This window comes from Pan paniscus, chromosome 4 (genome assembly GCF_029289425.2).
Source record: "Pan paniscus chromosome 4, NHGRI_mPanPan1-v2.0_pri, whole genome shotgun sequence".
Classification (NCBI taxonomy): domain Eukaryota; kingdom Metazoa; phylum Chordata; class Mammalia; order Primates; family Hominidae; genus Pan; species Pan paniscus.
This window is the reverse complement of record NC_073253.2, coordinates 146105006-146121886: the sequence shown is the minus strand read 5'-3', so window position 1 is coordinate 146121886 and position 16881 is coordinate 146105006. Positions and strand designations below refer to the sequence as shown.

General features: G+C 37.8%; 1 protein-coding gene across 1 annotated transcript in view; it reads right to left on the bottom strand.

Annotated features, from left to right (window-relative positions):
* IRGM (immunity related GTPase M) overlaps positions 1–16881 on the bottom strand; it is a 55881-nt gene that overhangs the window by 12464 nt on the left and 26536 nt on the right. The window contains exon 3 of the mRNA XM_057302255.1: positions 10322–10383. Coding sequence (XP_057158238.1) covers positions 10322–10383 — 62 coding nt within the window. The remainder of the gene's footprint in view (positions 1–10321; positions 10384–16881) is intronic.

The following is a 16881-nucleotide window of genomic DNA, read 5'->3' as shown; positions in this document are numbered from 1 at the left end:
TCCCTCATAACTATTGGTGCAAAAGTCTAAACAATAATGTCACATTATATAAAAAGGATAATACATCAAGACCCAAGTAGGTTTTCTCTCAGAAATGCAAGGTTAGATTAACATTTGAAAATCAATCAATGTAAGTCACCACATTAGCAAACAAAAAGGGAAACCATATTATCTCAAAAGATGAAAAAAAGTATTTAACAAAAATCATCTAAAAAGGAACTAACTTCTTCAATAGATAAAAAGGAAGTGAAAACCCTACAGTTAATATCATATAGTGAAAGACTGAGTGTTTTTTTAAAATAAAGAACAAAGCAAGGATGTCTTCTCTGTCATTTCTAGTGATCAATATACTGGAGGTCCAAGGCAGTACAATAGCCAAAAAATGGCATTCGGTTTGGAAAAAAAGAAGTAAAACTCTATTTGCAGACGATATGCTCGTTGATATGGTTTGGCTGTGTCCCCACCTAAATCTCATCGTGAATTGTAGCTCCCACAATTCCCACATGTTCTGGGAGGGACCTGGTGAGAGGTAATTGAATCATGGGAGCAGGTCATTCCTGTGCTATTCTTGTGATAGTAAATAAGTCTCATGAGCTTTGATGGTTTTATAAAGGGGGAGTTTCCCTGCACAAGTTCTCTTCTCTTGTCTGGCACCATGTGAGATGTGCTTTTCACCTTCTGCCATGATTGTGAGGCCTCCCCAGCCATGTGGAACTGTGAGTCCATTAAATCTCTTCCTTTTGTAAATAGCAGAGTCTTGGGTATGTCTTTGTCAGCAGCATGAAAACAAACTAATACGGTCATGTATGTAAAAAATTTTAAATCTTGAAAAAAATATACTAACAACTAATATTTGAGATTAGTAAGATCTTAGGATACAAGGTCAATAGACAAAACTCCACAATAAACAATCAGAAATTGAAATTTGAAAACAATACTACTTGCAATAGCATTTAAATATGAAACATGAATAGACATAATAAAATATGTGACAATTATAGAACACTGCTGAAAGAAATTTAGAAGGACCAAAATAGAGAAATAGATCTAGTTTATTGGTTGGAAGGCTCAATGTTGTTAAGATATTAATTCTCCCCAAATTGGTCCATAGATTTAACACAATCTCTATCAAAATATCAGCCAATATTTTTTGTGTAAAATTCAATGAACTGCCTTAGCGGTGTCTCAGAGATTCTGGTATGTTGTATCTTCGTTTTCATTAGTTTCAAAGAACTTCTTGGTTTCTGCCATAATTTCATTATTTACCCCATAGTCATTCAGAACCATGTTAATTTTCATGGTTTTGAGTGATTTTCTTAGTCTTGACTCCTATTTTTATTACTCTGTGGTCTGAGAGTGTGTTTGGTATAATTTTGGTTCTTTTGCATTTGCCAAGGATTGTTTTATATCAAATTATGTGGTCAATTTTAGAGTGTGTGCCATGTGGCAATGAGAAGAATGTATATTCTGTTATTTTTGGGTGGAGAGTTCTGTAGAGGTCTATCAGATCCATTTGGTCCAATGTTGAGTTTGGGTCCTAAATATCTTTGTTAATTTTCTGCCTCAATGATCTATCTAACAATATCAGTGGAGTGTTAAAGTCTCCCACTTTTATTATGTGGGAGTCTGTGTCTCTTTGTAGGTCTCTAAGAACTTGCTTTTTTTGTGTTGGCTGCATTTATATTTAGGATAGTTAGAACTTCTTGTTGAATTGAACCTTTTACCATTATGTAATGCCCTTCTTTGTCTTTCTAAATCTTTGCTGGTTTAAAGTCTGTTTTTTGTTTGTTTGTTTGTTTGTTTTTTCTTGTCTGAAATCAGAATTGCAATCCCTGCTTTTTCTGGTTTTCATTTGCTTGGTAAATTTCCCTCCATCCCTTTTTTTTGAGACTATGGGTGTCATTATGTGTGATATGCTCTTGAAGACAGCATACCATTGGGTCTTGCTTTTTTATCCAGCTGGCCACTCAGTGCCTTTTAAGTGGAGGCACTTAGACCATTTACATTCAAGGTTATTGTTGATGTGTGTCATTGTGCTCTTAGCTGGTTATTATGCTGGCTTGTTGGTGTGGTTAGTTTATAGTGTTACTGGTCTCTGTATTTAAGTGTGCTTTGGTATTAGCTGGTAGAAGTCTTTCCTTTCTACAGTTAGCACTCCTTTCAAGACCTCTTGTGAAGCAGGTTTAAATCTTTCCTGGCTTGTAAGGTTTCAGCTGAGAGGTCCACTGTTAGCCTGATGACGTTTTCTTTGCAGGCGACCTGTCATTTCTCTCTAGCTGCCTTTAACAGTCTTTTTTTTTTTTTTCATTTTGACCTTGAAAAACCTGACAATTATGGGTCTTGGTGATGATCTTCTTCTGTAGAATCTTGCAGGAGTTCTCTGTAGTTCCTGAATTTAATTGTTTGCCTCACTAGCAAGGTTGGGGAAGTTTTCATGGATGATAGCCTGAAATACATTTTCCAAGTTGTTTGCCTCCTCCCTTTGAGGAATGCCAATGATTCATAGATTTAGACTCTTTACATAACTCCATACTTCTTGGAGGTTTTGTTCATTCCTTTTAATTCTTTCCTATTTATTGTTGTCTGATTGTCTCATTTCAGAGAGCCAGTCTTCAAGTTCTGAGATTTTTTCCTCTACTTGGTCTATTCTGTTGTTATTACTTGTGATTGCATTGTGAAATTCTTGTGTTATTCAGCTCTGTCAGATCCATTAAGTTCTGTTTTATACCAGCTATTTCATCCTTCCACTCCTGTATTGTTTTATTTTGATTCTTAGTTTTCTTGGATTGGGTTTTGTTGTTCTCCTGAATCTTCATGATCTTTGTTCCTGTCCATATTCTGAATTGCATTTCTGTCATTTCAGCCAGCTCAACCTAATTCAGAACTCTTGTGCAGTGTTAAGAGGGGAATTCATAGCACTAAATGCCCACATCAAAACATTAGAAAGATCTCAAATTAACAACCTAACATCACAATGGAAAAAATTAGAGAAGCAAGAACAAATCCACTCCAAAGCTATCAAAAGACAAGAAATAACCAAAATCAGAGCTGAACTGAAGGAAATCAAGACACAAAAAAAATCATTCAAAAGGTCAATAAATCCAGTAGTTGGTTTTCTTGAAAAAATTGATAAGAAAGATAGGTCACTAGCTAGACTAATAAAGAAAAAAAGAGCAAACATCAAAATAAACACAATTAGAAATGATGAGGAGAATGTTACCCCTAACCCCATAGGAATAAGAATAACCATCAGAAACTACTTTGAACATCTCTATGCACACAAACTAAAATATCCTAGAAGAGATGGGTAAATTCCTAGACGTATACATGCTCCCAAGATTGAACCAGGAAAAAATTGATTTCCTGAACAGACCAATAATGAGCTCTGAAATTGAATCAGTAACAAGTAGCCTACCAACCAAAAAAAGCCTAGGACCTCATGGATTCACAGGTGAATTCTACTGTATGTACAATGAAAAGCTGGTACCATTCCTACTGAAACTATTCCAAAAAATTGAGGATGAGGGACTCCTCCCCAATTCATTCTATAAAAACAGCATAATTCTGATACCAAAACTTGGCAAGGACACAACAAAAAAAGAAAACTTTAGGCCAATATTGATACACATTGATGCCAAAATCCTCAACAAAATATTTGCAAACCAAATCCAGCAGCACATCAAAAAGCAATACACCATGATCAAGTAGGCTTCATTCCTGGGATGTGAGTTTGCTTCAACATAAGAAAATAAATAAATGTGATTCATCACATAAACGGAACTAAAGACAAAAGCCACATGATTATCTCAATAGATGAAGAAAATGCTTTCAATAAAATTCAACATGCTTTCATGTTAAAAGCTCTCCATAAAATAGATATTGAGGAAACATACCTCAAAATACTAAGAGCCATCTGTGACAAACAGCCAACATCATACTGCATGGGCAAAAGCTGGAGACATCTTCCTTGAAAACTGGCACAAGACAGGATACCCTCTCTCACCACTCTTCAACATAATATTGGAAGCCCTAGCCAGAGCAATCAGGTAAAAGAAATAAAGAGCATCCAAAGAGGAAGGGAAGAAGTAAAACGATCTCTGTTTGCAGATAGCATGGTTCTATATCTAAAAAACCCCATAGTCTCAGCTCAAAAGCTTCTTTAGCTAATGAACAACTTTAGCAAGTTTCAGGATGCAAAATCAGTTTACAAAACTCAGCAGCATTCCTATACACCAACAACAGCCAAGCCAAGAGCCAAATCAGGAAGGCAATCCCTTTCACAATTGCCATAAAAATAATAAAATACCTAAGAATACAGCTAACCGGAGAGGTGAATGATCTCTACAATAAGAATTACAAAACAATGCTCAAAGAAATCAGAGAAGATGCAAGCAAATGGAAAAACATCCCATGCTCATGGATAAAAATAATATCATTAAAATGGGCGTACTTCCCAAACCAAATAACCGATTCAATGCTATTCCTACCTAATTACCAAGGATATTCTTCAGAGAACTATTTTTAAAAATCAATTTTAAAATTCATATGGAAGACAAAAAGATCTCAAGTAGCCAAGGCAATCCTACACAAAAAGAACAAAGCTGGAGGCATTATGTTACCCGACTTCAAACTATACTACAGTGCTGCAGTAACCAAAATGGCTTGGTACTAGTACAAAAACAGGCACATAGACCAATGGAACAGGATAGAGAGCCCCAAAATAAGGCTGCACACCTGGGACCATCTGATCTTCAACAAAGCTGACAAAAGCAATGGGAAAAAGACTCCCTATTCAATAAATGGTGCTGGGTTAATAAACTGGCTATCCATATAAAGAAGATTGAAGCTGAACCCCTTTCTTACACCATGTACAAAAATTAACCAAGATGGATTAAAGACTTAAATGTTAAACCCAAAACTATAAACATTCTGGAAGGCAACCTAGGCAATACCATCCTGGATATAGGAACGGGCAAAGATTTAATGACAAAGACACCAAAAGCAATCATGACAAACGTGACAGTTGACAAATGGGATCTAATTAAACTACAGAGTTTCTGCACAGCAAAAGAAACCATCAACAGAGTAAATAGATAACCTACAGGGTGGAGAAAATATTTGCAAACTATGAGTCTGACAAAGGTCTAATATCCAACATCTATAAGGAACTTAAACAAATTTACAAGAGAAAAACAACCCCATTTAAAAAGTGGACAAATGACATGAATGGACACTTCAAAATAAGACATACATGTGGCCAACAATCATATTTTAAAAAGCTAAATATCACTGATCATTAGAGAAGTGCAAATCAAAACCACAATGAGATAACATCTCATACCAGTTAAAATGGCTATTACTAAAAAGCCAAAAAATTACAAATGCTGGCAAGGTTGTGGAGAAGAAAGAATATTTATACATGGTTGGTGAAAGTGTAAATTAGTTCAACTATTGTGGAAAGCAGTATGGTGATTCTTCAAAGAGCTAAAAGCAAAACTACCATTCAAATCAGCAATCCCATTACTGGGTATATACCCAGAGGAATATAAATCATTCTACTGTGAAGACATATGCATTCAAATATTCACTGCAACTCTACTCACAATAGCAAAGACATGGAATCAACCTAAATGCCCAGCAATGACAGATTGGATAAAGAAAATGTGGTACATATACACCATGGAATACTATGCCGCCATAGAAAAGTATAAATACAGGTATAAAGTATAAATATAAAGTATAAAGTATATTTTTCCTTATGAAAAATATTTAATTTTATCAAATGCTTTTTCTGAATCTATTGATATGATAATATGGCTTTTGTCCTTCATTCCGTTAATGTGATATATCACATTATAGATTTATAGATTTGTGAATATTGAACCATCTTTGTATTCCTGGAATAAACTCCACTTGATGGTGGTGAGCGATCCGTTTAATATACTGTTACATTTGATTTCATGGTATTTTGTTGAGGATTTTTGCATCTATGTTCATCAGGGATATTAGCTTACAGTTTTCTTTTCTTGTAGTGTCTTTATCTGGATTTGGTTTCAGAGTAACGCTGACCCTATAAAATCAGTTTGGAAGTGTTCCTTCTTCTTTAATTTTTTTTGAAGAGTTTGAGAAGAATTGGTACTATTTCTTTACATACTTTGTAGAATTTAGTAATGAAGCCATCAGGTCCTGGGCTTTTCTTTGGTGGGAGACTTTTTCTTACTACTTTCATCACCTTACTTATTATTGGTCTTTTCAGATTTTATATTTCTGCATGTTTCAGTCTTGGTAGGTTGTATATGTCTAGGAATTTATTCACTTCTGGTGGGTTATTAAATTTGATGGCCTATAATTGTTCATAGTAGTCTCTTATAATCCTTTGTATTTCAATTGTAATGTAATGTATTTCAGGTATTACAACTCATTTCTGATTTTGTCTTCTTGCTTTTTTTCTTAGTCTAGCTAAGGGTTTGTCAATTTGTTTATCTTTTCAAGAAACAAATGTAGTTTATTTGATCTTTCTATTGTTTGTCTTGTTTCTATTTTATTTATTTCAGCTCTGATCTTTATTATTTCCTTCTTTCTACTAACTCTGGGCTTAGTTTTTCTTATCTTTTTAGTTCCTTGAGGTATAACACTACGTTGTTTTTTTGAGATCTTTATCTGTGGTGTAGGCATTTATTGCTATAAACTTTTCTTTTAGAACTGCTTTTTCATAAGTGCGCAATAGAGTATTATTTAGAAAAAGAACTGCTTTTCCTGCATTTCTTATATTTTGATATATTTTGTTTCCACTTTAATTTGTCTGAAGATATTTTTTAGTTTTCCTTTAAATTTATTCATTGATCCATTGGTTGTTAGCATGCTGTTTAATTTCCATGAAATATGTAGAAATTCCCAAAATTCCTTCTGTTATTGATTTCTAGTTTCATACCATTTTGGTTGGAAAAGATACTTGAAATAATTTTAATCCTTTTGTATTTGTTATTTCTTGTTTTGTGAACACACGATCTATATTGGAGAATATTCTATGTGCACTTGAAAAGAATGTATATTATGCTGCTTTTGGATGAAATTTTCTGTATATGTCTGTTAGGTCCCTTTGGTCTAAAGTGTAGTTTAAGTCTGATGTTTCCTTATTGATTTTCTGTCTGGATAATCTGTCCATTGTTGAAGCTGCGGTAGAGAAGTCCTTTACTATTTTTGTATTGCAATCTATATCTTCCTTCAGATCTATTCATATTTGCTCCATTCATCTAAGTGCTCAGATGTTGGTTGCGTATGTATTCACAATTGTTATATCTTCTTGATGAATTGATTCCCTGATGGTTACACAGCAATTTTGTCTCTTTTTGAAGTTTTGACTTAAAGTTTATTTTATCTGATGTAAGTATAGGCACTCCTGCTCTCTTGGTTTTTATTTACATGGTTTATCTTTTTTCATCCTTTCACTTTCTTTCCATATGACTTTCAGTTATAAAGTTGAAGTGAGTCTCTCTTAGCAGCATATAGTTGGGTCACTTAAAAAAATCATTTATTCACTCTCTCTTTTGATTGAAGAATTTAATCTATTTACATTCAAGATAATTATTGATAAGTAAGAAGTTAGTACTATCATTTTATTATTATTTTCTGGTTGTTCTGTAGATTCTTTGTTCCTTTCTTCCTCTCTTGCTATCTTTTTTAGTGGTTAGGTGATTTTCTTTACAGCATACATTGATTCTTTTTCTTTCTTTTTTTCTTTTTTTTTTTGAGACAGGGCCTCATTCTGTCCCCCAAGCTGGAGTTCAGTGTCATGATCATGGCTCACTGCAGCCTCAACTTCCCAGACTGAGATCATGGCTCACAGCAGCCTCAACTTCCCAGACTCAGGTAAGTCTCCCACCTCAGCCTCCTGAGTAGCTGGGACTGCAGGTGGGTGCCACCACACCTGTGTAATTTTTGTATTTTTTGCAGAGACAGTGCTTCATTATGTTTCTCAGGCAGTCAATAACTCCTGGGCTCAAGGGATCCAGGCCACCACGGCCTCCCAAAGTGTTGGGATTACAGGGTGAGCCACTGTGCCTCACTGATTCCTTACTTTTTATCTTTTGTGTAAGTAATATAGGTTTTTGCTTTGTGGTTTTTCTAAGGCTTATATAAAATATCTTACACCAATTATGCTATTTTAACTGGATAGCAACTTATCTTTGATCACATTTAAAAACTCTAATCTTTTACTGCCCCTCTCCCACATGTTGTTGTTGATATTGCTGTTTACATCTTTTTGTATTGTGTAGTCCTTAAATTATTGCAGTGATGATATTGCTATTATTATTTTTAATAATTTTATCTTTTAACTTTTATACTAAAGATATAGGTGATTCACACACCACCATGATAGTATTAGGGCATTTTGAATTCTATTGTGTTCTCACTTTCACCAGTTTTTTTATACTTTCATACGTTTTTATGTTACTAGTGTCCTTTTCCTTTAGCTTGAATAACTCCCTTTAGCATTTTTTTGTAACACAGGTCTGGTGATGATAAACTCCCTCAGCTTTTGTTTGTCTGGGAAAGCCATTATCTCTTCTTTGTTTCTGAAGCACAGTTTGCCAGGTACAGTATTCTTGTTTGGCAAATTTTCACGTTCAGCACTTTAAATATATCATCCCACTCTTTCCTGGCCTGTAATTGGAACTCCTTATCTGTTATATGCTTCTTTTCTCTTGCTTTCAAAATTCTCTTTAACTTTTGACAGTTTGATTATAATATATCTTGGTGTCATCTTGTTTGAATTGAATCTGGGGAGACCTTTGGCCTTCCCATACTTGGATATTTAAAAATCAAAGCTATTTTTTTTTTGATATGGAGTTTTGCTTTTGTCACCCAGGCTGGAGTGCAATGGCATGATCTTGGCTCACTGCAACCTCCACCTCCCAGGTTCAAGCGATTCTCCTGCGTCAGCCTCCTGAGTAGCTGGGATTACAGGCATGTGCCACCACGCCCGGCTAATTTTTGTATTTTTAGTAGAGACGGGGTTTTACCACATTGGACAGGCTGGTCTCAAACTCCTGACCTCGGGTGTTCTGCCCACCTCAGCCTCCCGAAGTGCTGGGATTACAGGCATGAGCCACTGTGCCCAGCCCAACCATTTTTTAATAACTGAAGAAGTTTGAATCAAGGACAACACAAAGCAAAGGCACAGTTGTTTTGTTTCAGTGATGATTAACTTCCATGAGGTACTCTTTATGAAAATATGAAACATTTTCCCACATGAAAAGTGAAAGTTATTTAACATGTTGAGTGATACAGTTGAATATGATAGCAAGAAGGTATACTCTGGACAACTTAAAAGCGGGTTCCCATTGGGAGGGCTTTCCTGGCCTGGGTGAGTGATCTGACCTAGATACATGACCTAGGAGGACAGGAGGCTGCAAGCTGGACTTACAGATGGACCTCTGCATAGGGCAAACTATCACAGGCAACACTCAGTGGGAGTGTGTGGTTCCTGAGAAGGTTAGTGTCTGTATAAAGGATATATATCTTTAGGATGTTTCTAGAAAACTGGAGAGAAAGATTTACTAAAATAAACCCAGGTTCTTAATTTCGGTTTAAGCATAAATTTCTACAATTTTTCAGGTGCCTTATGAGTTTTTGTAGATATACCCACAGACACTTAAATGAACGAAACAAGGAACAACAAACAGGACACTTGCTACACATGCCAAGGACCCTCACTTTAGGAATATGTAGAAAACAATGTGGCATTTTCAAATGGATAAAAAGCTGTTCATATCTCCCAAAACTGACTGAATGTTCTAAACTTAAATAAAGAATTATACAAATAATGACAGTGGAGTCATACAAAACTATTTAATTAATGTATATTCAATTATAAATCCAAAGAGGGGAATTTTAATGGTTCAGATGACTCCAGTTTGCCCATCCACTAGCAAGCACACATCTTATATAGGGAAGAAAGTGGGAGACTAGAGCCTGCTGATCCCTCAACTAGTCTTAGGTCTTGCCTGCTGCTCACGTTTATGAGCAGCTTTTCATTCTGAGGGTAATTCTTGAGTTTAAGACACACCGTAGTCTTACAATATACTGCTTCAACACAAGCTATCTTTTTATCTGGTACTCAGCTGAAGAAGCCACCCTAAGAAGTAAGTGTACCCTTGAATTTTACCTTGGGCTCTTTCTCTGGAATCTAATGCCTTGGCCTACCCCATCACAATGAGCTGTGACCCACACTATGTTTTATAAAAAGTGATCTTAGCTGTTGCTTCTATCCTTAGTGTTCATTGTGTATTTTCACTGTAGAAAGTTTCTAAATACTTACATATTTCTGGGCCTTGTGGAATTCTCTGGAGTACTCTTGAGGTATTTCTCATGGCAGGCCAGCTGCAAGAGAGTGGGTAGGGAATGTGAGCCTTGTGGAAGTTATACCCCCAGTGCCTAGCCAGCACAGTGCCTGGCCAGACTAAGTACTTGGCAAGCATTACTTTTTAAATGGATGAATGAATACATTGCTTTCATTCAAAGAGGTTAATGATGACATATTCTTAACACATGAATAATTCTTTAGTGCTTAAATTACCAATAAATGCAAAAAGAATCTGAAAACAAAGATTTTTCTAATTTTTCTGATTGACGCTGGTGTTTCAATGCACATTTATGTAACACAGACCTCATCTACATTTCTTACTTCTGATGGAAGCAAGTAAGCCAGTTTAACAAAAATAAACACTGGCACGCAATTAAATTTTTGGATAACCTGCACATCCTTGGAAGCTTCATTTACCTTTCCCTTTTTACTCATTACCTTTTCTTATGCATCTAACACTGACATCCATCTCAGCTACCATCAGCATTTTGGATTTTTCTTACTGATATGAACATTTTTATGCAGTTGTTTATAGAATTTCAAGAGTCAAGAGTGACCTAAGTAATTACTAGGTGTTTTAACTCCTAGTTTGTATTTTTGCATAATTTAAAGATTCCAAGTCATTGAATTTTGCTAGTATTTTTTCATTTGCTTCATTAAATCAATTATGCCTCTTGTAAAAAGTAAACTTTGTTTTCCTTAGAGCCCTGGAAACCAACAGGTATACCCACATTGCAGCCACTTATTTCTTTCTTACTGAAAGAATCCTAAGAGACAATAATAATTATTCTCATAACAAATTTTAAATAATAATAATATAACAACAATAATTATACATTTATCTTTTCCAATAATAATAATTACACAATAATAATAATTATATAGACCTTATAACAGTAATAAATATACATATTTGGATGCACAAATAAGATGTATTCAGAATTGGGAATACCCTTCAGTTTTACTACAATTCTACAAATTACCTATATCTAAATGGATAAAGATAAATTCTAAATAAATTTCATAGTGATGAGCTCAAAAAGTAAACCCTTTCTACGTTTTTATTTTAAGTGGAAAGTAATATGGCAAAAAAAAGGTGGGAAGATGAGGAGAGAGGAGGAGCTGGAAGAGAGGAAGAGAGGAAGGAAGAGGTAGAGGAAGGAAGAGAGAAGAAGGGTAGTCATTTATTCCTGAAGACAATAATGGTGGTAAAAATTCATAGCAATGGCAACAAACACATGGAGCCCTGTCCTAAGTATGTCACATCTATTGATTTGCATATCTTTCACCACAATCTCATGAGGTAGAGAGTATTATTACTCCCATTTTACAGATCAGGAAGCTGAGTCAGGAAGTTGGGATCACTATTTGTACTCTCTAGCCTCACAAAGTTAGGAAGCATTAACAACAACAACAACAACAAAAAGTTTACTATTTCCAAACTTTAAACTTACTAAAATCAGTGAAGATTTTTTTTTCTCACCTGAGCTGGGCCTTGCTATTTCTAGGGCTTGTGGAGCTGATCTGTATTTCTTTGTCTTGCTTTTCTCTCAGGATCCTTTCAGCAAGCAAGAGGTACGTGGCTGTGGTTTGGGTACACTTGTTGGTTTCTAGAGCTCTGAGGAAAACAAGGCTTGCTTTGTACAAGAAGCAAAATTGATTTAAACATGCAAACAAAAAAGTATAAGCAAATGAAATTCAATGACCTGAAATCTTTAAGTTATGCAAAAATGCAAACTAGGAAACTAAAACACCTAGTGGTTATTTAGGTCACCCGTGAAATTCTGAATAATAAAAAATAAAAATGAGGTAATTATTCAGAGGGCTTCATAAGGTTGCAGAGTGAAGTCACTGCCCTATAGGGTTAGCAAGCATGGTACCCAACCTATCCTCAGGTGTCACTGTCTTAAAACCTATGTGATCCTGGGCAGGCTACTTACCCTCTCTGTGTTTTGATTTCTTCATCTTTAAAAGGGGAATAATAATAACACCTACTACATTAGGGTTCTCTAGAGGGACAGAACTAATAGATGTATATATAAAGGGGAGTTCATTAAGGAGTATTGACTCACATAATCACAAGGTGAGGTGCCACAGTAGGCCGTCTTCAAGCTAAGGAGCAAGGAAGCCAGTCTGAATACCAAAGCTGAAGAACTTGAAGTCTGATATTCGATGGCAGGAAGCATTCAGCATGGGGGAAAGATGTAGGCCGGAAGACTAAACCAGTCTAGTCTTCCCACGTTCTTCTGCCTGCTTTAATACTGGCCTCACTGGCAGCTGATTAGAATGTGCTCACCCAGATTGAGGGTGGGTCTGCCTTTCCCAGTCCACTGACTCAAATGTTAATCTCCTTTGACAACACCGTCACAGACACACCCAGGAACAATCAAGTTGGGAATATTAACCATCACAAGTCCTCCCCTTGTCAACTTGAACCCATATACATCTCCTGAAACCATACATAATCTTCAAACAAAGACAATAATAAGGTCATAATTACACCTAACATAATGCAACTATTCTTCGTACAACTGGAAATGCACCAATCCCCAACCCAAATGCTATTACATAAAATTAACAACGCTTAAATGCTAATATAAAGTCAATAAATCTTATATGATGAAGAAAAAAGGAAATAAAATATTTTCTTAGTACAAGTGTATAAATGCACAAACATGTTCTTAACAAAATGAGGAGGAAATACTCATGACAATTATCGTCCTCATTTCTGCAACTGGTCACATGGTCGTAGCTGGCATCGATGACTGCCTTATTCTACTACCCATTCTGTATTCCCTTTGACTTCAGCAAGCACCTCAGCAGGTCGTGGTTTTTTTACCTGGTGGAGTGACCCAAACCTTCATTCCTGAGGGGTCTGGAACCCATTTGCAGTTCTGCCTGAATAGGGCTGTTGCAGTTTCCCAATGACCCTCATCACAGGGCATGGTAAAACTAAGAGATGCCCTAACTCCTGTATTCCACACATACTCTTCCTTAGCTTCACTGTGGTGTAGTAGACTGATTTCATCTTGATAGTCTGGGAAAATCACCCCAACCAACACTGTAACTCCCTTCTTAGCCTGTTGACTTAGGTAGGAAAAGTGTCCAGGTGGCAATCTTAACTTCCAGTTAAATTGAATCGTTATTGTTTCCCCTGTTGGCAGCATTCCTCCCTCTGGAACTGAGACCTCTAGGCCAGCAGAATATAATGTCATGGGAACAGGAAACAAAAATGTTGCTAGTGTGTCATTAGAGGTGATGGAGAGTGGTGCCACTTCCACTTCCACCCCTTGATTTCTGGACCTGTGAATCCTGGCTATGGGAGAAACAGTACCATATATTGGATGCTGATTCAGAGCATACACAGCCCTCTGGATAACTTTGCCCCAGCCCTGCAAAGTATTGTCACATAGTTGGTGTTGTAAGTGTGACTTCAAAAGGGCATTCTACCTGCTTCAGGATGATGGGGAACATGGTAAGACCAGTGAATTCCATGAGTATGAGCACAGTGCCACACTTCTTTAGCCGTAAAGTGAGTGCCGTGGTCAGAGGCAATGCTGTGTGGAATACCATGATGGTGGATGGTGGATAAGGCATTCTGTGAGTCCATGAATGGAAGTCTTGGCAGAAGCATTGTACACAGGATAGGCAAACCCATATCCAGAGTAAGTGTCTATTCCAGTGAGGACAAATTGCTGTCCTTTCCATGATGGAAGAGGCCCAATATAATGAACCTGCCACCAACTAGCTGGCTGATCACCCCAAGGAATGGTGCCATATCAAGGGCTCCGTGTTGGTCTCTGCTGCTGGCAAATTGGGCACTCAGCAGTGGCCGTAGCCAGGTCAGCCTCGGTGAGTGGAAGTCTATGTTGCTGAGCTCATGTGTAACTTCCATCCCTGCCACCATGGCCACTTTGTTCATGGGCCCATTGGGCAATTACAGGGGTGGCTGGGGATAGAGGCTGAGTGGTGTCCACAGAATGAGTCATCCTATCCACTTGATTATTAAAATCCTCCTCTGCTGAGGTGGCCCGTTGGTGAACATTCACATGGGATACAAATGTCACAGTTTTTGACCACTCAGAGAGGTCCATCCACATACCTATTTCCCAAATTTCTTTGTCACTAATTTTCCAGTCATATTTCTTGCAAGTCACTAACCATCCAGCCAAACCATTGGCTACAGTATATAATTTCACATCTGGCCATTTTTCCTTCCACGCAAAGTGCACAGCCAGGTGCACTGCTCAAAGTTCTGCCCACTGGGAAGATTTTCCTTCACCACTGTCATTCAGGGATGTCCTAGAAAGAGGTTGTATTGCTGCAGCTGTCCACTTTTGGGTGGTGCCTGCATGTCATGCAGAACCATCTGTGAACCAGGCACTAGTCTTCTCTTTCTCTGTCAACTGATCATAAAGAACTCCCCATGAGACCATCAGTGCAGGCTGGGGGAGAGAAGGCAGGGTTGCAGGAGTGGAGTACATAAGCATTTGAGCCACTTCCTCATGTAACTTACTTGTGCTTTCAAGACCTGCTCAAGCCCAATTACGTATACACCACTTCCATTTGATGATGGAATGCTGCTGTGCGTGCCCCACTTTATGGCTACATGGGTCAGAAAGCACCCAGTTCATGATAGACAGTTCAGGTTGCATGGTAACTTGATGACCCATAGTCAAATGTTCAGTTTCCACCAAAACCCAGTGACAGGCCAAGAGCTGTCTCTCAAAAGGAGAGTAGTTATCTGCAAAAGATAGCAGGGCCTTGCTCCACAATCCTAGAGGCCTCCATTGTGATTCACTTATGAGGGCCTGCCAAAGGCTCCCAACAACATTCCTGTCTGCCACTGTGCCTCAAGCACCATTGGATCTGCTGGGTCATATGGCCCAAATGGCAGAAAAGCTTGCACAGCAGCCTGGACCTGTTGCAGAGCCTTCTCCTGTTCTGGACCTCACTCAAAAGTGGCAGCCTTTTGGGTCACTCAATAAATAGCCAGAATAACACACCCAAATGAGGAATATGTTGTCTTCAAAATCTAAATAGGCCCATTGGGTGTTATGCCTCTTTCCTTGTTGTAGAAGGGGCCAAATGCAGAACTTATCCTTCACCTTAGAAGGAATATCTCGACAGGCCCCAACCACTGAACTCCTAGAAATTTTACTGAGGTAGAAGGTCCCTGAATTTTAGTCAGATTCATTTCCCATCCTCTGGCATACAAATGTCTCACCAACAAATCCAGCGTGTTTGCTATTTCTTGCTCACTGGGTCCAATCAGCATAATGTCATCAATGTAATGGACCAGTTTGATATCTTGTGGAAGGGAAAAGTGATCAAGATCTCTCCAAACAAGATTATGACACAAAGCTGGAGAGTTGATATACCCCAAAGATAGGATATTGCTGGCCTTGCTAGCTGAAGGCAAATTGCTTCTGGTGGGCCTTATGGACAGGAATGGAGAAAAAGGCATTTGCCAAATCAATGACTGCATACCAGGTACCAAGAGATGTGTTAATTTGCTCAAGCAATGAAACCATTTCTGGTACAGTAGCTGCAATCAGAGTCACCACTTGGTTAAACTTATGATAATCCACTGTCATTCTCCAAGATCCATCTGTCCCCTTCACAGGCCAAATAAGAGAGTTGAACTGGGATGTAGTGGGAATCACCAACCCTGCATCTTTCAAGTTTTTGATGGTGGCGCTAATCTCTACAATCCCTCCAGGGATGTGATATTGTTTTTGATTTACTATTTTTCTAGGTAGAGGCAGCTCTAATGGCTTCCATTTGGTCTTTCCCACCATAATAGCCCTCACCCTACCAGTCAGGGAGCCACTGTGGGGGTTCTGCCAGATGCAAAGTATGTCTATGCCAATTTTGCATTCCAGCACTGGGGAAATGACCACAGGATGAGTCCAGGGACCCACTAGACCCACTGTAAGTCAGACAAAAGCTAAAACTCCATTAGTTACCTGATCTCCATAAGCCTCTACTTTTACTGGAAGGCCACAATGATGTTTTAGGTCCCTGAAATCAATGTCAGCTCAGAGCCAGTGTCCAGTAGTCCTCAAAATGTCTGATCATTTCCCTTTCCCCAGTGCATAGTTATCCTGGTAAAAGGCCAGAGGTCTCCTTGGGGAAGGATGGGAGAAAGATTAACAGCATAAATTGTTGGTAGTGTAGTGGGGTCATTCCTCAAGGGGACCTGGCCTCCTCTTCATTGAAGGGGTTCTAGGTCTGTAAACTGGTTCAAGTCTGGAAATTGATTGAGGGGCTATGATTCTGTTTATATAATTCAAATTAGTCTTTTGTCCACTCAGCCTGGAAGTTTTCTGCTTATATAAATTAAGTAAGAATGCAGTGGGCTTCCTATCAATTTCACTTTTAGGAACACTGTGATTAATTAGCCAATGCCAGAGCTCTACATGAGTCAGACTATTCTAATGGCTGCTTTGCCTCTGCTGTCCATTACAGTAGCTATGCCCACCTTGCCTTTGATGGTTGAGTGCCGCCACTTG